Source organism: Polyodon spathula, chromosome 8, assembly GCF_017654505.1.
Source record: "Polyodon spathula isolate WHYD16114869_AA chromosome 8, ASM1765450v1, whole genome shotgun sequence".
Classification (NCBI taxonomy): Eukaryota; Metazoa; Chordata; class Actinopteri; order Acipenseriformes; family Polyodontidae; genus Polyodon; species Polyodon spathula.
In genome coordinates, this window is record NC_054541.1 from 6,134,238 (window position 1) to 6,155,660 (window position 21,423).

Here is a 21,423-nt window from a genome sequence, read left to right on the forward strand (position 1 = left end):
CTTGTTTGCATTCATGGTTACACAGCCAGAATATTGTTTTTGAATTCAGTCAATTCAACATTACCAGTAAATTGTCATTTACTAAACCTTACAGTAATTCACTGCCCTTAATCTTAAACAATTGTTTTTATATGCAGGCTGAAGCCAAATACTGTTTCAGCTGTAGAAAAATCATTGCACAGGAGGATTTCCTCCAATTCATTTGAAAACCTTTGATTAACCAATTGATAAAATTCTGTTACAAAATAATGTCTGGCTGGAAAGAACTTATTCAACTTCTCGTGTTATAAAATATTTTGGCTTGTTATTGCAGATACAATCCAGTCAGGGAAATTACAAACACTGAAAGAATTTCGGGCAAACACACACTCTCGGTCCTTTTGAATTGTATTATAGCAAAGACTCATGTATTGCCATGTACTGTATATAAAAAAATGCATTTTTGGAGCACAGAATGTAATGCTTTATTAGTTGCTGATAATCCAGTGAGCTCCATATGGGCATTTTCCTGGAATGATGTGCAGACAACAACAGGAAACTAATTAAGATCCGCATTACTCATTACTGGAATTCACTTGTCCCAAGTCCTGAATTGAATTGCTTACTTGAATGCATTTCTTAGAGCAGTTAGCATGCAAACTTATATGAAGAAAGGCTCTATCCTTTTCCATTAATATAATTTTAATTACCATTAATATTATTATCAGTTTGAACCAGGTAAGTATTTAGTGTAGGACTGTTGGGCACAAAGACCCCACACAGCAAAATGTTGAACCCTGCAGTAAAATCTCAGGAAAATACTACCTATTAACTACAGGATTAACTACTTTCATATACTGTATTGGGGGTATGTTTTCAAAGCATTTAGCTAAACAATTAAGTTTTTGAAAGGAAAAAAAAACAAGTAAACACTAAGTGATATAAATGAAAGGTTTCTTTCACACTCTCAAAATGTTTTAGTAACATTAAGGTGGACTTTTTCTTTGGAGTAGACTGGATTAAACGGTTTGGAAATAAATATTTAGACAAATTTTCACTTTGTCAGCTATGTATTTGACAATTATCTTTAATGTGTTTATTACGCAGTGTGGTGTAGAGATGGCAGTGTGGTCTTTGTAAATCCTAGCAGGGCCATTGGTTAGATCATCGCCTGTGGTCTATGATTATTGGTCCATAGACCTTTTTCACATTTTCACATAATGCCTTACTTATATCAGGGTTTGAAATAGTTATGGTGTAATTGCTGAGGTCATCCTGTTTGAGAGATAGGAAATATATGAAATGAACGATCAAGGGAGCAACAAGTATGCTAGTCTAAAACGTCACCCCAGTATAATCTGAAAAAAGCAACCTCCTCCCCAGAGTTGCTGTTGAATCAATGCCCAATTCATGGCTTAACAATTCCTGAGCATCACCCCATCCCCAGTTTCAAAGAAATAACGTCAAGAGTAGCTATTTTGCAAATTATTAAACCATTTCGGATCCACAGTCCTTATTTCACTTTCTTTGTCTTGCAAGTGGGTGTTTCATGTCTTTCAGTAAGAATATCTTGGGTCCCGTGATCAAGAAACTCAATGCGCTAAATATGGACTAGCTTAGAAATGTGTATAATTGGACTTCAATATTTCAGTTCTTTTTTCTTTAAAAACAACACATAAAATGGACATAATAGGTAGTATTTTTTATAGAGCTGCTTATATAATGTGGATTTAAAAAAAAAAAAAAAAAACTAAACAAATGACTAAATTTTCTTTTTTCAGTACCGTTACTAAAAATAAAATAAAGTCACAAAACAGCATTTCTGTAAAGCCTCGTTCTTTGCTTGTGGAGGATCTGTCAATATTTTTAGCCGAGAATTTTCGCTAGCATTGAGGGGCAGTAGATTTATTCAGCATTTTAAAGGAAATTCCATCCCAGTGTGCTTGTTTTTGTAAAACCACAAGAGGAGATTTTACATTTCTGTTTTTCTTCAAGTGGTGGTGTAGAACTAAGCTGATCAAGCTGTGGGTTTGGCACGTGTGTTTGGATAGGGATGAAGAGGATTTGGAATGGGTGGATGTGTTTTAGGGAGGCTTGGAAAACAAGTTGCAGGAATCATAAAGTTTTTGCATAAGAGATTTTCCAACCATATTCTGGAGTGTGTTCCTCATGTACTGCACCTGGATATTGAGAAACAATTGCACCAGAAGAGAACAGACCAGCGGAGAGCTTTGAGTTTGATAATGTGAAAAGCATTGGAATTGGCCGATCTAGCGATGTTTGTAAAACTTAAATTGGGGCCATGCTGATGTTTTTAAATAGGATCTACCCTTTCCAACAGCCTAATGGGTGGAGATGAACCTATTTATAAAACACTTGTGGCACCCTCTAGTTATATGTACTTTGGTCTTTCTTTGTTTAAAGGTCCTGGTTTGTAATTAAAAAAAAAAAAGTATATCTCATTCAGCTGGTTGACAGACTGCTGGAAAGAGTGATGTGTGCAATACGCTGTCAATGGACTTTTTGCAATGTTTGTTTATCCAAACTGTGCTGCATTGTTCTATCACAAGATGACAAAGGCAGGGATTCCATTTGTAATACTTAATGCAACTTTTACTAAAATTGATGCCTTTAAACTTGGAGTTTGTGAATATGAATGTAACTATTAAATGTATATAATCTATATCACATTTATCTAATGGCATTAATGTAATACTAATTGATCTCTTAATCATAATCTGTTACTCTATTAGTCCAGTAACTGAATATCTTTCAGGAACATTGTAACAAAGCTGCCTCAGTTTTAGTAACTGTATTCATAGCCACAAACAAGTGTGTGTAATTGCATTGCACATGTACAGTGGCTCTCAAAAGTATTCACCACCCCCCCTCCCCCTTTTGGACTTTTCCACATTTTGTTGTGTTACAACATGGAATCAAAATGGATTTAATTAGGAGTTTTTGTCACTGATCAACACAAAATTGTCCATAATGTCAAAGTGAAAAATAAAATCTACAAAGTGTTTTAAATTAATTACATATATAAAACAGAAAATAATTAATTGCATAAGTATTCACCCCCTTTGCTATGACACACCTAAATAAGCTCTGGTGCAACCAATTGTCTTTAGAAGTCACATAATTAGTTGAATGGAGTTCACCTGTGTTCAATTAAGGTGTTTCACATGATTTCAAGTTAAATACACCTGTCTCTGGGAGGTCTCACAGTTGGTTATTACATTTCCTAACAAAAACTACATCATGAAGACGAAGGAACATTCAAAGCAAATCCGAAATAAGGTTCTTCAAAAGCACCAATCAGGGGTAGGATATAAGAACATTTCCAAGGCATTGAATGTCCCCCGGAGCACAGTAAAGTCCATTATTAAGAAATGGAGAGAATATGGCACAACTGTGAATCTGTCTAGAACAGGCCGTCCACAAAAACTGAGTATCTGGACGAGAAGGGCACTAATCAGGGAGGCCACCAAGAGGCCTATAGCAACTATAAAGGAATTACAGTCTTCCACGGCTGAGCTGGGAGACACTGTGCGTATGGCAACAATAGCCCGGGTGCGTCACAAAACTAGCCTTTATGGGAGAGTGGCAAAAAGAAAGCCACTGTTGAAAAAAAACTCACATTAAATCTCAGTTGGAGTTTGCCAGAAGGCATGTAGGAGACTCTGAGACCAAGTGGAAGAAGATTCCATGGTCTGATGAGACCAAAATAGCAACACCATCCCTACCGTGAAGCATGGTCGTGGCAGCATCATGCTATGGGGATGCTTCTCTGCATCAGGGCCTGGAAAACTCATGAAGATAGAGGGCAAAACGGATGCAGCAAAGTACAGAGAAATCCTGGAGGAAAACCTGCTGAATTCTGCAAGAGACTTGGGACTTGGGAGAAGATTCATCTTCCAGCAGGACAATGATCTTAAACATACAGCCAAAGCCACATTGAAGTGGCTTAAAAACAAAAAGGTCAATGTCCTGGAGTGGCCCAGTCAAAGCCCGGACCTCAATCCAATTGAGAATATGTGGAAAGAGTTGAAAATTGCTGTTCACCAAAGTTCCCCATCCAACTTAACGGAGCATGAGCAATTTTGCAATGAAGAATAGACAAAAATTGCAGTGTCCAGATATGCAAATTCATGGCTGTAATAGCTGCCAAAGTTTCCTCTACCAAATATTGACTCAAGGGGGTGAATACTTACGCAATCAATATTGTTTGTTTTGTATTTGTAATTAATTTAGAACAATTTGTAGATTTTATTTTTCACTTTGACACTATGGACTTTTTTGTGTTGATCAGTGGCAAAAACTAATTAAATCCATTTTGATTACATGTTGTAACACAATAAAATGTGGAAAAGTCCAAGGAGGGTGAATACTTTTGAGTCACTGTATGACATACTTTCTGCTCATTTTTATTACTTATAATTTCAGAATCAATCATTAAGGGGTGAACCTTGGTTTATACATTCTTTAATCACAAAAGTCAAAACTTAGCATACAGTAAAATCTCGTTTCTGAATAAATAGTTTACTAATTTAAATGAAGTACCGTCAAATCATAATTGCTCACAAGGACAGTGGCAGAGCATCGAATAATATAAATTCTACAAAAACGAAATGGTCAATTCAAAATGGAAATATCTGGAAAAACTACTTTGAAAACCTCTATAGTGAAACACCAGAGAAAGATCAAGCAGAACAGAATTTTATTCAAGAAAAACTAAAAAGATAAGAATCATGTATTATAGATAACCAGAACTCCCTAGACACAGACAATCAATCCGCAGGAGCTCAAAGAGAAACTCCAGGTCCTCAAGCTCAGGAGAGCCAGTGGGCAGGACAGCATCAGCACTGAGATGCTGAAACACAGCAGCCCCAAGCTGCAGGAAGTCCTGCTCAGACTGTTCAACCTCATCCTGAAAGCTGGGTGTTTCCCTGACATCTGGAACCAAGGGCTAATAACCCTGATCTATAAAAGTGGAGACAAATTAGACACCAATAATTACAGAGGTATCTGTGTGAGCAGTAATCTGGGGAAGGTGTTCTGCAGTGTAATTAATGCCACCATAATGACCTTCCTTACCAAGCACAGTGCCCTAGGTAAGAGTCAAATTGGCTTCCAATCAAACCACTGCACCTCTGACCAGCTTTACACCCAACACACTCTACATGATGCAGAAGACCTGGTCCTGCTATCACCCACACAGCAGGATCTTCACTAGAGCAGTACTGTCAGAAATGGGCACTGGCAGTAAACCTGGACAAGACCAGAGTAATGATCTACAAGAAAACAAGCCAAATCTCAGAGAAACAGATACTGCTTCAATCTGGGCAACACCACACTGGAGCACAACACCAATTACACCTACCTGGGTCTGACTGTTAGAAAGCCCACCTCGTTGTAATAAGTTGTTGTAACTTGTTTGCTTTGTTAGTAATCTCACATAAGTGACGTCACCGGAGCTTCCGTGGTTCGAGCCGGTGACGTGAGGTTTAGTTTCAGTTTACGTTTGTCGTGGTTGATATTAAGACGCCGTTTTTCTCGCTACCGTTTCGCCATTCACCTATACTACCTTTTTGTTTATTGCTGTGTGTAAATGCTCAAAGACCACAGCCTAAAATAAATCAGTGTAACTGGGAAAGTCTGTTTCCGTGTTCTTTAATCGGAACACACATCCGTACCTTGAGCCAACTCAGAGCACCAGATTCTCAGGAGACCCCATCTCCTTTATATGGTCCTTCGAGCCGGATTCTGAGTACCAACCAAGGTATGGAACCTACACATACAGACGACCAGGCCCAATCTGCACACTGCTTCACAGAGAGAACGACACCCTTCAGCGTACCTGGATGACTATGTGGTTGCAACTCTCCCTCATCAGGGACAAACCCAAAGCACACAACTGGCTTCCCCCTCCCAAGGTTCATGCAATGAGCGAATGCGGAACTCATCTCAGTGGAGCACCAGCTCCAGATCAACACACTCATCAGTAGGCAGATTTCCCTCTAATGTTCTCTCAGAGCTACAAACAGCCCTGCTCGAAGAGAGAGTGAAGCAGATGGAGCTCGAGGAGCTGCAGCGGCAATATGAAGAGGACCTACAGGCAGACATTGAATGTCAGCGACTCCACACACAAGCTAGAGAGGCTCAGCAGCGTCAGGAGGAAGCCCGAGAGTCATTAACCAGACAACTGGAAAGACGACGACAGCTAAAGAAGAGAGAGAACAAGCTAGAGATAACCAAGCTTGTCACTTCTCTCCTTAAAGAGAAAACAGAGGACCCGGATGGTGCCAGAGCCTCATCATCTCCATCAGATGACGAAAGGGCAGACCCTATGCCATTAACCCCCAGGTTATTGTTACCTGACAGCAGCAGACCTCTACCACTGATGCCACATAGAGATATCTGTCCGGCTACTCCACCAGCTTCTCTAGCCCCTCCTCCGACGTCCCTGGTCCCGCCTCCTGTGCGTCATGTAGCTCCTCCTCCAGCAGACATGCCTGATAATTTAGCACCTGTGAGCTACCACCCCGCTCCTACTCTTGCTACACCATACCAGGCACCATGCCCTTTACCATATCCAGTTTATCCATCACAGTATTACCAACCTGATGCAGCCGCCACTTACCCTGATCAAGCAGCATTATACACCATTCCAGCCTGGATGCTGTCCAACCCAGATCACGCACAGACAGCCGATACAGATCTATTCATCGCCTCATCCTACGGCATCCCAAAGCCGATGTTGCCCAATTTTGACAGTGGTAGAGAGAGCGACTTTGCATTACTTAAGATGGCCCTCGACAACCTGTTAAATAGTCACCGGCACCTGAAATAGTCACCGGCACCTGAATTTGATGCCTTTGCCCTGTCTATCCAATCACCAGTAGGCATGCTTAAGACCCTGGAAGGACAGAACGGTAACGAACTAAGATCCCATGTTGACTGACTATTAAGCAAGATGCCCCCCAGCTACCGCAATGGATTTGTGGAACAATGCCTGAACCGAGGTATTCTTCGGACAGGCACAGACCTGACCTGACTTGGGGTCCTGGCTACAGATGAAATCCCAGGCGAAGCGTATAGCAGGCAGAGCTGCAGCTCTCTACAATCATGAAGCTCCCAAGCTGATAAAGAAAGAACAACTTGCTTTCAATAAACCAAAGGAGAAATCTACTGCATTTTTCCTCACTGCCGGTGACGACCAAAGCTCTAAAGGATGGTCTCCACAACCCAAGTCCTTAAACAAACCTAAGCCATACTGTCCTCACTGCGACAACAAAGACCATTTCCTGAACGCTTGCCCAGAGTTCAAGAAACTGAACACAGGACAGATTGTGAAGTGGATAACAGACGGACAGCGGTGTTGGAAGTGTGGACGATCTCATAAGCCCGATGCTTGCACCCTCAAGCGACCCTGCAACACCTGTAAAGAGCAACATCTGACAGTACTGCATGATGCAGTCCAGCAGACCCAGAAGAGTGTGCTCATGGTAACTGCTCCCACTACAAAAGTGTACTTAGACAGACTGAACAGGTCCCCAAAAGTGATGCTGAAGGTCGTGAAAGTCCTACTTCACAATGGAAACCGAGTACTAAAGACGTATGCTGTACTCGACGATGGCTCAGAGCAAAGCATCATCTTGCCACAAGCTGTACAACACCTGAACCTCACTTCAGAGCCTGAAACGATCACCCTCAAGACCGTTCGCCAAGACGTAGTACAGCTCCATGGTGCTTCCGTTACTTTTCACATATCCTCCCTACCGAAACCTTCAGAGACGTATCATATATGTCAGACATTCACATCCGATAACCTGGGTCTCTCCGAACACTCCTATCCAGTGATGACTCTCCAAAGGCGATATAAACACCTCCGCAACTTACCATTACCTCCTGTGGACCGCGCACAACCTCTGCAGCTTATCGGTTCCGACATGCCTCACCTTCTGACACCTATAGAGCCGGTGCGTTTGGGCCCGCCAGGCGGACCCACTGCAGTACACACTAAGCTTGGCTGGTCTATTCAAGGCCCTATCAGCATTGACCAAATTCCTAACCCCGAGCAACGATGTCTGTTCACAACAATGGTCTCATCGACCACGGAGCTCTTCAAGAATGTTGAGCGCCTCTGGCAGATCGACATACTTCCTTATATAAGCGAGAAATATGTAACCCGCTCGAAGCAGGATCAGCAAGCCATAACCCTACTTCAGGCATCCACTGTCAGGGTCAATGTTGATGGCATACAGAGATACGCTACACCGCTGCTTCGTCGAGCCAACGCCACAACCCTCCGAGCCCCTATGGAAGCAGTGTTGCCATGCCTCCGAAACACAGAGCGGAGACTCTCCAAAGACCCAGACTGAGCCAAAGTGTACTGTCAGGAGATCCAGCAGCTAGAGAAGATGGGCTATGTAGCAGTGGTACCACCCTAGGTAGCTAAAGCAACCCCAGAATCCTGATATATACCTCACCATATGGTAAGGCACAATGGCAAAGACAGAATAATCTTTAACTGCTCTTTCCAGTATAACAGGCAGTCCCTCAATGACCTTCTCCTCCCTGGACTGACCTTAGGTCCATCCCTGCTAGGCGAATGATGACATCAAAGGCATGTTCCACCAGATACATCTTTTACCAGCCGACAAACCAGTACTGCGCTTCATCTGGCAAAATATGCAGAGAACTGAGGCGCCAAACATTTATGAGTGGCAGGTCCTGCCATTCGACACAACGTGCAGCCCTTGCTGCGCCATCTACGCCCTGCAGTGGCACATCCATGACAAAGGGGAACCTAATGGCAACCTTGTTAAGTCTATCGAGCAGTCATTTTATGTCGATAACTGCCTTCAGAGCACCCACTCAGATGATGGAGCTAAGGACCTTGTCAATGGTCTGCGCCAATTGCTCCAAACAGGAGGCTTTGATATACGTCAGTGGACCAGCAATGTACTGGCCGTCATCGAGCCTCTTCCACCCGAAGCCAGATTGGAGAGCAGTGAGCTGTGGCTTTTCCAAACCAGCATGGACCTTCAGGAGCCAACCCTGGGATTACGTTGGGACTGCCTCTGAGACTCTCTGAGGTACAAACATAGACTGGTGGAGAGTGCCGAACCCACGATGAGGAATGTCTACAAGGTACTCGCCTGTCAATATGACCCACTAGGCTACATTGTACCATTTACAACACAAGCTAAAGTTCTTGTCCAGGACCTTTGGAAGGAGCAGATCAGCTGGGATGACCTGATCCAGCCTGGGAACAGGAGATTCCCGACCTGCTCCAAATGGAACTTCCCAGATGTTATGCTCCAGCGTCTGTGAACACACCAACATCAATCAGAGATCTCCACGTATTCTGTGATGCTTCTGAGAGGGTATACGGGTCCGTTGCTTACTTACGTACAGAAGACGCCCAGAAGAAAGTCCATGTCTCCTTCGTACTGGCCAGATCTCGTGTAGTGCCAAAGAAGCAACTCTCTATGCCTCGATTGGAGCCGAGTGCTGCTCTCACTGGTGCTCAACTAGTCAGTGTCCTGCAAGCTGAAATCACCTTACCCATCAGAAAGGTTATCCTCTGGTCTGATTCCACTACAGTTCTCCACTGGATCAAGTCAGAATCTTGCCGCTACAAGGTTTTTTTTTGGCACACGCATAGTTGAGATTCAGAACCTTACCGACGTGAGCAACTGGAGATATGTGGATACTGCGAACAACCCAGCGGATGATATCACAAGGTGCATTAACTTGAAGGAGCTGTCTCAACCCCATTTTTGGCACCAAGGCCCTGAGTTCCTGCGTCACACCGAAGACCATTGGCCGACTAGCTCTTCAGCTTATCCGGAACCAGAGGATAACGAAATTAAGAAATCAGCCTTCTGCGGACACATGACTGTTAATCCCTGTCCTCAGCTCCCTGATGTCAGCACGTTCTCCACATGGAAGGACGTCATGTAGGCAACAACACGATCCCTACATGGGGCGGTCGATCTAAGCTCTAGCTCACCTATTGAAGCAGCTGACTACATCAAAGCAGAGAATCTCCTTCTAAAGCAGGCACAATCAGAGTCATTCCCGGATGAAGTCAAAGATCTCATGTCTGAGCGATCCCTACCAACCAACAGTCGTTTGGGCTGCTTATCTCCTGCGTACGATAGGGAGACAGGACTCCTCAGAGTCGGAGGGAGACTGCGTATAGCTGAGCAGCTAAAGTCAGATTCTATCCACCCATCGTATTAGATCCCAAACATTCTATGACTAAGCTAATCATTCAGGACTTCGTTGAGACACTCCTTCATCCTGGACCAGAGAGAGTGCTGGCTGAACTGTGTCGCTGGTTTTGGATCCTGCGGGGGAGGGAAGCAATCAAGAGGTATCAGAGCACCTGCATGCAGTGCCAGGCATGGCGTGCCAATCCTTCTGTGCCTAAGATGGCAGACTTGCCACCAGCTTGCCTGCGCCTTTATAAAACGTGCTCCGGACTGTCCTTACGGAAGTGGAGGGCATCCTAAATGCTAAGCCTCTTGGCTATGTCTCTTCGGAAATAACAGATCCAGATCCTATCATGCCTAGTATCTTACTGATGGGGCGCTATGACTCATCACTCCCTCAGTTCGTTTATCACTCTAGCAACACTCTAGGAAATCGCAGATGGAGGCATAGCCAAGAAAGCCCACCTCGTTGTAATAAGTTGTTATAACTTGTTCGCTTCGTTAGTAATCTCACATAAGTGACGTCACCAGAGCTGCCATGGTTCGAGCCGGTGACGTGAGGTTTAGTTTCAGTTTACGTTTGTCGTGGTTGATATTAAGACGGCGTTTTTCTCGCTACCGTTTCGCCATTCACCTATACTACCTTTTTGTTTATTGCTGTGTGTAAATGCTCAAAGACCACAGCCTAAAATAAATCAGTGTAACTGGGAAAGTCTGTTTCCGTGTTCTTTAATTGGAACACACAACCGTACCTTGAGCCAACTCAGAGCACCAGATTCCCAGGAGACCCCATCTCCTTTATACTGACCATCATTTCATCAGGGAGCTTTAACCTGGCAGTGAATGCATTAAAAGAAAAGGCATGCAGGGCTTTCAACGACATTAAGAGGAAACTGTATAACATGAAATCCCCCCATAAGAATATGGCTAAAAAATATTTGAAAGTGTTATTCAGCCTATTGCCCTATATGGTAGTAGTGTAGGGTCCACTCACAGTCCAGGACTATACAAAGTGGGACAAACACCCAACACAAATCCTGCATGCAGAATTCTGTACAAATATACTAAAAGTGCAGAGAAATACAGCGAATTTTTCATGCAGGGCTGAATTAAGTAGTTACTCACTGATTATTAATATTAAAAAAGAGCACTAATATACTGGGTTCATTTAAACCACAGTGACCCAAAATCCTACCATTACAAAGCCCTGACCAGCAAAGAACTCAGCCCAGACAAGAGTCCCCTCAGCCATCTGGCCATGAAGCTCGCTGCACTGAGCGGCACTCACATCGGCCAGCTTCTGGACAACACTGCTAAAACAATGCCAATCAGAGTCAACCACGTTATATCTCCCCTCAAAAACTAATTTCACTCACTGGAACAAAGAAGCAATACTTGGCCAGGATGAACGACACAAAGCAGAGGAAGATCCTGACCAATTATAGAATCAGTGACCACCACCTGGCCATCGAAACAGGACGACACAGACACAGGTCACTGTGAACTGGGAGAAGTCGAGACAAAGATGCAGTTTCTCCTATACTGCAATAAATACAACCAAACAAGGGACACTTTCTTCAAAAAAATTGCAATTTCTCTTCTGCAATTCCCGTACATGAGCAGCCCAGAGACAGTGACAGTCCTACTGGGGTAGGGACACACAGCCACATTGGCTGCCCAGTGTGCGTGTGCCTGTCACAGGCTGGGAGACATACAGTGAGCACTCTGCACATGGGCACTGACAGGGGGGAGAGTGCTCTGTTTTACATTCCTACCTCTTTATTTAATTATTCCTTTTCATTTTTTAATTTTGATATTGATGTTCATAATGATTATGGAATTTTTATGTTATATATTCAACTTTGTAACTGCTTTGGCAATACCGCTAATGCTGTCATGGCAATAAAACACCTCTGAATTTGAGAGGGGGGGGGGGGGGGGGGGGAGTGGTCAGTAATTTCTATGTGATATTGTTCACAGTCTAAGCCTCGAATATGTTAACTGTATCAACAGGTTAAGCACATGTATTGCTTTTGGCAGAAAATGAGAACAACTTCCAAACAGCATCCAGAGAACGACCTGAACCTTTCTAGCTGTTTTTGGCAATATCAGGAGACAGCCTTCATTTTTTTAAAGGTTCACATACTTCCTCTGAATAGCTGTGACGGGAAAGCAATCTAATTTGTCAGTATTGTCAGTGGAAACAATTTCACAAGAACATGATTCCAGGACCACAACCACAATCATTTCTATCACCAGAATGCTGGAAAAATGATAAGAAAAAGACATAGTTAAACACTTTTAATTCAATTGAGATTTTGGATGTAGCTGAATGCTGCCCAATCCCACATTTTCCAATTGTCTGTTCACTGCATAGTTTGGCCTTTGGCCTAAGCAAGACTTGTTGAAAGCCTTATCTAAATCTAGAAAATGATACAAAGCACAGGAGAATCTTTTTTTTTTTTTTGCTTCCTGACCATTCTGTACTAGTCAGTTTTTAACATTGAGGATTTTTTGTTGTTGTTTTTCAAAGAAAGTGTCAGACCAGCGTGTTTTTCTTTCTTTTTTTTTTTTTTTTTTTGATACCTTAAGATACACGTATTTATAAATATCTTAAAACCCTGCATAATTAAGTTATTTAGAAATAACTACAAATATATTCAACGATAATCAACACAACTGCCATATTTTTTTTTAAATGTGACACCTTGTGGCTTCCAAAAAAATATTACACAGTAAGGATACAACAGAAAGCTATTGGCCAAGAGTTGACTTTTTTTAATCAAAATAGCAGACATGTTCTTGATAGCAGATGGACAGCTTTTGACTGATGGGCGTAATCAGCGGTACAATATTGTAATTGCTTAATTTTGCAATGAAAATGAACCAGATTGAACGAGGTGGTGCAGGAATAGAACCAATAGAAGTGCATGTCGATGGTTTGCTTACGCCTTATGAAAACAAACATCGACATCTTGTGGTGGGAAAGGGGTATGCTCTCATGTTAACTTCTATCAATCAACAGCAAAGGAAAAGTTTGGACACAATGAGTAGTTTAAAAAGAGAAGTAATTGTACGTTGTTTTTGTTTAAGAGTAGACAATTAACTCGTTTTTTTTTTTTTTTTTAAATGTAATAATTAAGACTTAACTTCATTACAACACTGTTAATATGGTGTTGGGCCACCAGGTGTAGTCAGTCCACGTTCTGTTGCTCTGGCAGCAGCCCCTGTAAATTCACTGTAATTACGTGGCAATTTACATAGTTCTGCACTGTAAGTAAACAGACATGTGACATGTGCTCTCGAAGTGTTCCAAGTTATTTCTTTTTTTTTTTTTTTTTTTTTTTTTTTTTTGTTCATAAACATTTTCGTTGCCAAACTAGACAGGACACAAAGTTGTTAGTATTACAATCGGTGTTGTTCTAGAAGCTCTGTCCAATCCGTGCATCATCTTGTATCTGGAACTCAACTTTTTCCGCATTCTCTTGTTGCTTTTGTAAATCATCCTCCACCTTCCCATCCACCACCTTGCAGCAAGACTCCTTCAACAGAGGGAGGGGGCTTAGCTCTCAATATAATAGCGGTGTTAACCCAAGTCTTTCCAGAGCTAATGCTAAATTATTCTAAATCTAAATCTGCCTTACCCAATTAGCGTGTAACTACCTCTGGTAATTACAGTCAGCGTGTGTGCTTTACCAAGTAAAGGACAGACATGTTGTATAACACATAACTATATAATCACTGTCTAAATAAACACATACATGAATAACATACCAGTACAACAAAGCAGTTAACAAGAAGATACGCGTTCACCATGTATTAATATAACACTATAATAGATTGAGTTATCCCAGCCAGGAGACACTGAAATACACTTGCTATTTATGAGGATAATTTCATTGTTTCAGTAGCTGTAGCTAGAGTATATGACAGCTGTATTGTGAACAGTAATCATTGTGTTATATTATGTATAACAAAATACATGTACGGTTTGTTTACTTCTTAAAAATAATAAGCCATAGTCTTATTCAGGTAGTTTAAACCAAAACGGTGTATTCAGGAACACAGTAAAACAATACTGTAAGCAAACCTGAGTTCTCAAATGGTATCCGAGCTGCCATGGAGACAGAGACTCAAATACCATATCGACAGGTGACTTTCGAGCCCCAAAACAATAGTTTCAGCCATTGATATACTGGACAAGCTACGTCCCATAGGATGTGGGGTTCCGACCCGAAAGAGGTGTAGCCTAATAATTCGTACCAATCGCAGAACTGCACTCTCCCCACTATAGGAGGAAGAGTCCTGTGACTGAATTGCATATAAATGCAAGTTGCATGCCTGGTTTCACAGACAGGCTTGTGGTTTTTCAATGTTACAATAAAAAGGAAGAAACAACTTTTTAAACGATAACATCTTGTTACAAACAACAATGTGGCCCGAGGTGGAGGTGTAACGTGTAGACTTGCACGATTTACAAATTTGTTCGATGCTAAACAGTGGTTTGAAAGGCTGTACATTAAACACAGGGAAATCACAATGTTGAGAGACAGACTTTCAATGATTTCTTACTCCTCTACCATTTAAAGGGGCACATAAGCAAGGGTTGTACAATTGAAGTTAATATAAAGTAACCAGTTGAACTATAATGACATGCCATGTGAACAGATTTGCAAACCGCTACTACAGTAAAGTGCCTTTGAACCCACACTGAATCATTTGACTTGGGGAGACTAACCCTAGGGGGTCTGATGTTTGCTGCCATTTATATTAGTTTCAAAATAGATTATGATATATTAACTAAATATTAGGTAAAAGGTTGCATATCTAAAATACATCTATTCTTGCTGTTTCATGTTGTAAAAGGCACAACACGTTTTTACCCCGCTGTATAAATTGTTTGTTGTATCTGTTTTTTAATTGTTAAGTCTTGTTGTCCACTTTGTAAAACTTGCGCTTATGACACCTGCAACATTCGCAGCAATAACCCGGTTGGAGATTAAGAACAGAAACCAATGGAAAGAAGAAGATTTTGTTTTTAATTCGTTTTAATGGAAAATACCTAAATAATATATACTACATATTTTAAATCATGCCTGTTACTGTCCTAAAATAATACTTTTTAAGTATAGCTTTTTAAATTGAATTATAAAGAATAGATGGTGCCAAAAATACACTTTATTATTCAAAATGAGATTCACATTTTTTTTTTCTTTAACTTCAATAAAATCTGGATAAATACCTATAGCTCCTTCAGAATGTTTGTATTGTGCAGTTTGAATGACTGTACCGCACTGATACGTATTGCATGAAGTGTGAATGTCTATGGCAAGCCGTTTTAACATTTAATCCTTAATTGCTGATATCAAGAAATGCATTTTTGATATCAAGAATTGCATTTTTGATATCAAAAACTGCATTTTTGATATCAAAAATACGATTACAATACTGATATCAAAAATACAGTTCTTAATATCAGCAATTGATGATTAAATGTTGAAACGGCTTGCCATAAGTGTGTACAGTTGTATTCTAACTCAGCAAGAGCGTGTCATTTCCTTTGCTCTGAGACACGTGTTGAGACAATTTCGTACACGCCTCGATCAGTGAACCTCAACCTCAATCAACACTGTAAACAGGATCTTTTTTGAAAGCAAAACACAAGTCATACTAATACACAGTTGGTGAAAGCCATGTGTTAGAATAAATACGGCTCTTGTCTTGATGCACCAGCAAGGAGTTCCATTGGACTGAATGCCCTGACAATCGGTGCTACTGCAAAACTTTGGAACTCGAAGCCTGACAAAGCAGTTCAACCAAGATGTTTCTTCTCTCCCTCGCGGCTGTTGCTGTGCATGGTTTTTACTTCAGCGCTGCAGACGCATCTATTCAGAATGTGAAGTCAAGCAGCACGGCCGCAGAAAACAAGAGCAGGTGCAACGTGGTAGACAAGACCTTCACCTCAGTATTCTTGCCGAGTGTTTATGTGATCGTGTTCTTTGTCGGTGTCATCAGCAATTGTTGGGGATTGCGGAGTTTACTAGCAAAATGGAAAACAGTCGGCTGCATCAACGTGTTTGTGCTAAATCTTGGCATTGCGGACCTGCTCTATGTGATCACTTTACCTTTTCTGGTCAGTTACTATGTGATGGACGAAAAGTGGATCTTCGGGCACGTCTTCTGCAAGATAAATCGCTTTTGTTTCAATCTTAATTTATATGGGAGCATTGGATTCCTAACATGTATCAGCGTTTACCGGTATTTGAGCATTGTCCACCCAATGAAAGTAATGGGTAGAATCAGAGTGTGTCATGCAATCATAATATCTGTCATAACCTGGGTTCTGGTCGTTGCTCAACTTGTCCCAGATTTGTACTTCAGTAAATCAAATCAAAATTCTAGCTCCTGCTACGACACTACATCAAACGACGAAATATACGAGTACCTTCCGTACAGCACCAGATGGACTATCACTGGATTTTGTATCCCGTTGCTTGTTATTTTGGGGTGCTATGGTCATGTAGCATTCGTTCTCACCAACAGAAAAAATCCCAGCGTGAACTCTTTGATGAAACAGCGATGCTTGAAACTGATTGTAACCCTCACAGTTTTATTTGTTGTCTGCTTCATACCCTATCACGTTTTAAGGATCCTCAATTTAAAGACACGGGTATTGCAAATTGAAGGGGAATGCAGTGACGCTTTCAATAACATATATGTGTCTTATCAGGTGAGCAGAGGACTTGCTTGTCTGAACAGCGCTCTGAATCCCTTAGTTTATTTGGTAATCGATGACAAGGTCATTATAAAGATGCATGATGTTAGTAAAATGGCCAGACGTTCACTGGTGCATTTAGTAGCTCGAAAATCCACCCAGTCGTCGATGGACAGGTTGGATTTTACATAAACAGATGTGAAATCTGAAAAGACGAGTGAGCAACATGATGCTTCTGAATTGAAAACTACTGATGTTAATTAATGCCCAATATGTTTCTATCATAGCGAAGCGCAGAAATACACAGCATGCAAACAGAATTTGGGCAGCCGCGCCGCCTTCTTGCCAGCTTGCGCACGTGCAGTACTCTATTCTGTATTCTGTTGTATATGAGAAGCTATTTTGAAGATCACGCTTAATTATGGTAAATGAAGTTTATGAAAATAAATACAAAACGATAGTGCTTATTGTATATAAAATACCGGAAGCATTTCTCCATTGCACTGTATAAGTCTATTTCATTTGGCTTACTCAGTGTTACTGTAAATAATCATTGCATTAAATTATTTCAAACAGGGAATATTACTGCACTTATGAAGTTTGATTCAGCAACATTGCCACTCAAGAGCGACTCACTTTAAATCAACAATACTCTGACTTTATGATTAAGATGTGTTCTAGTCGTTATATGGACAAATAATAAAATACTGCAAACGGTCCACATTTTCTTATATCACAACTTGTTTTCCCTTAACCTTTACCTGAATCCTTTGAGTCACTGTCAGGTGGCAAAATTGCTGTTCATTCGCCCAGCAATACCATTGCAATATTATTCTATAGAGCAGATGCTTTTTAAAGTGTGTAAGTCAAGTAGGCACATATTTTAATGCCTTCATTAAAGGCATCAGACAGTGCACCCGCCAGTGTTTCTAAAGCAATGGATGGAAAAATAGATTCCTGCAAGACAACATACATTTTGATAACTTGATACATTGCCTCAGTACCAGAACTTTGTAACAAGAAAATCTTTATTTTTTCAAAACTCAAATGAAGAAATATTTGGTCCTAATTTGCACAACCACGCATTTAAAGCCTGCTTTGAATTTATTTTTGTTTTCTTTTGAAATCGCAAGATACTTGTCCAGCGAAGTGTAATGAAGAGCAGAACAGGACATTTCCTCAATGTCTGAGAGGTTTTTAACATGCATCTCGCAGCACTTACAGCTTTCCTTCAGGTAAACTGGAGATGGAAATCAAAAGTGTGTTCATCAAACTACAGCAGTGCTATCAGATTGCTGTCTTGCTCATCATGGCTGAAAGTCACTTACAACAGGGAGATGCATCTTTTATTTTTGTTTTATTGCCCAACCTCCCGAATTACATTGTATGTTTGTTGACACACACTGTGGTAATAATTGGCTACTGTTGTAACCAAGGTTCTGAAGGTAGTGATCCATGTAAGAAAGACAAGTTACAGAAAATGTTTATTGCTTTGTATGTAAATGATGCTTTCCTTATTTTCATTTTATTATTTATGTTTAAATATTGCTGACACCTGAACTCTTAAGTCAATTTTTTTTTTTTTTTTTTTTTTTTGTACAAGAATGTATCTGGGCTTGTATCACACAAACGTACTTAGTTATAGCACTGTATCAGCATACATATTATGCATGTGTGCACATATGTATATGCCCATAATATATATATATATATATATATATATATATATATATATATATATATATATATATATATATATATATATATATATATATATATATTTATATAATAAATTATTCTTTATAATACCATTTCTCGTTGTATATGTTAAATCACTTAGAAAGGGTTGCTTGCTACAATAGCATGAGGATACAATATAATCTAGCAAGTAAAAATAGTATTTTAGAAAAAACTCATTCTGCTCTTGAATATAAACATAAAGGTCTGGTTTACGGATTACATGTGTTTAACTTAGTGTCATAAGACATCTAACAGATCACTGAACCACCACTCAATTCAGCATGGTGAGGTGGTTTGTGTAAAATGAGAGTTTTGACAGCAATATTTTTTTTCTGAAGAATTTTTTTGGCTTCTGTACAAGGTTAAAGAAAGTTCTCAGTTTGCTTGCCTTGACTTCTGGGAGGCTTATACTGCTTTACTTCCTAGGTCACTATATCTCAACAATCTTTTCTGAGTCAAAGTATGATATTGGCTGTAAAGCATGTCCGTTATTAGAGGAAGCAGCTGGCTGGCCACTGACAGGAAAGGAGGCCCTGAAAGGGTGGGACCGTTTGATTGTCCATGGAAAAAAGGGCGAAGTATGTATAAGACAATCTCAAAGCAAGGCTTGCAAATAGAGATTTATTTTACCATTCATGTTTTAAAATAAATACAAAAAAAAGTGTTGCAGAGGTGTTCAGCTTGAGCCCTATTCTCATTTTGTTTATGTGCTATTTACACACCCAGTGAAAGCCCTTCTTCCACTGTGTAAATAGTGCATTAACCAAGTGAGAAAAGAGCCCTGTGACAGGGTGGCTAGGTGTCTATAGTGGTCACGAGGCATAAAGAAGACTCTGAACTTTAAGAGCTGTAAGTACATTATTTTTTAGAACTAAAATGTGATTAACAAAAACACAGCTCACATAGCCTTAATAAAAAGGCTAAACAAAACAATCACGCACCACAAATAATAAACAGAAATCCCTCACCCAAGTCTGGCATTATCGCAACGAGTTTCAGTATAAATGGAGGACTGACTCCATACTCTCTCTCTCTCTCTCTCTCTCTCTCTCTCTCTCTCTCTCTCTCTCTCTCTCTCTCTCTCTCTCCCCCCCTCCCTGCAGCTCAGACAACTCCCTCGCATTGGAGCTTTGGGTTCTCTATATTCTCACATGTATTTGGCAAGAAGAGGAATTAGCCCCATCCCTGCCAACCACCACCAAAACACATAAACACCAACACTTGATTTACAGGCAGGGCTCTTGCTCTGCCACAGGCCCTTTGTGTGTAGATACTGCTGGAGTGCAAAGATTCCATTTTCAGTGGACACAAAATTAGAAGTGGGTTGTGGAAGGATCTTTCTGAGACAAGTTGCACATCTATTGGAAATGGCTCTGGACCAAAACTATAATAAAAGAGCTGTTGTAAAGATTGTACGTCAAAGTGTCCTGAATGAGGTCTTGTGAAGCGCTTGTTCAAAGCTGGCACCAGAGTGTAGAAATGATTGGTATGTTTCTGTAGCTAATCAGCGTTCATGCTATGATTCCCAAGCATCTTCTAAATTCCAAGCTCTGGTAATACAGCAGACATCAAAACAAATACCAAATGACTGGGAACCTAACAGTCTAATAGGGGCACTTTCTCTTCCTAAACCAATTAAAAATGTACATTTTTCAACATGAGAAATTAACAACTTGTGAATGTACATAATGAGCACTTAAACCAACATTCCAAGCTTGCTAGTTCTTGTTTTGAAATATTCCAAGTTTTCCATTTTAGAGGTGGTGCAGTATTATTATTGGAACTGGTTGTTATTTCAATAGTTTACATCATACACTAAGTAATTTAACCATACAAGTCTCCTGAATGTTAAAAACTCCGAAATGGATGCGATTTTGTTGTTGCCAAATCTGAATTTTTTTTTTACCTCAAATTACAAAACTTGTATTAACAAGCATCATCTGGGAAAACAAAACATTTCAACTTCCTGCACAATCAACATCCAGTTCAATTTCAATACACTGATGTATTTTTTTTTTTTTCAAGTAAACAATGTTTTTTATTTGGAACTAAACAATCTAAGAGTACCGCTTCCATTTCTGGTGAAAGGCGACAGTTTTTGAGGGCTTCAGAATTTAAAGTGTCTTTCATTGATATAACCAGTATATTAATGTCTCATAAAAACAGCATTTAGTGTTGTTAATAAGGTGGTCAATAGTCCTTGGGAGAAAACCCCAGAAGAAATAAAGTGTTGAAGTGGCAGTATTTCACTGTTTAGCCCAACTTCTAACCTGGTTGAAAGGGTTTATCTGCAGAAGGGATTATAACCCCACTCACCCCCACCCCCAAGAGAGTATACCACATACTGGGAATGTAGTTCAGGTGGCTGGGAATCAATTAGCAATGAAACAGAGTGTGTTATGCAATGTTAGTCTATATATTGTAAACATGTGTCAAATTGACCTTTTCTTGCTGATGGTTTTTACTGCAAATATTATTAATCGCACTACAAACCAAAAGTTCAATTGAAGTTTATGACATAGTTACATATGCTGTACCTATCTAGCAAGTGTGTTTGCCAATACATTAAATATTAACTAAAGACCATAGACATTTTAATCATATGAACATATAAACAAGATGGAGTAATGTTGTTGAGACTCTTATAAGTCAGTGCCAATAGAAGACAGGTGTAAAATATGACCGCAAAAATACAGTCAGATCTGCTTATAATAACATGCCTTGCTTTTACTAGTGGATGTCTGCAGCAGTTTACTAAAGATC

General features: G+C 40.4%; 1 protein-coding gene across 1 annotated transcript; it reads left to right on the forward strand.

Annotated features, from left to right (window-relative positions):
- The first annotated feature begins 15,853 nt into the window (after positions 1–15,853).
- On the forward strand, positions 15,854–18,536 carry LOC121319247 (P2Y purinoceptor 1-like). Its single transcript, XM_041256466.1, has one exon. It carries the CDS (start codon positions 16,027–16,029, stop codon positions 17,110–17,112), a length of 1,086 nt encoding a protein of 361 aa, XP_041112400.1. The 5' UTR covers positions 15,854–16,026; the 3' UTR covers positions 17,113–18,536.
- The last annotated feature ends 2,887 nt before the right edge of the window (positions 18,537–21,423 follow it).

Coding starts and splice junctions, on each gene's coding strand:
- LOC121319247 (XM_041256466.1), top strand. CDS start 16,027: ATGTTTCTTCTCTCCCTCGCGGCTGTTGCTGTGCATGGTTTTTACTTC.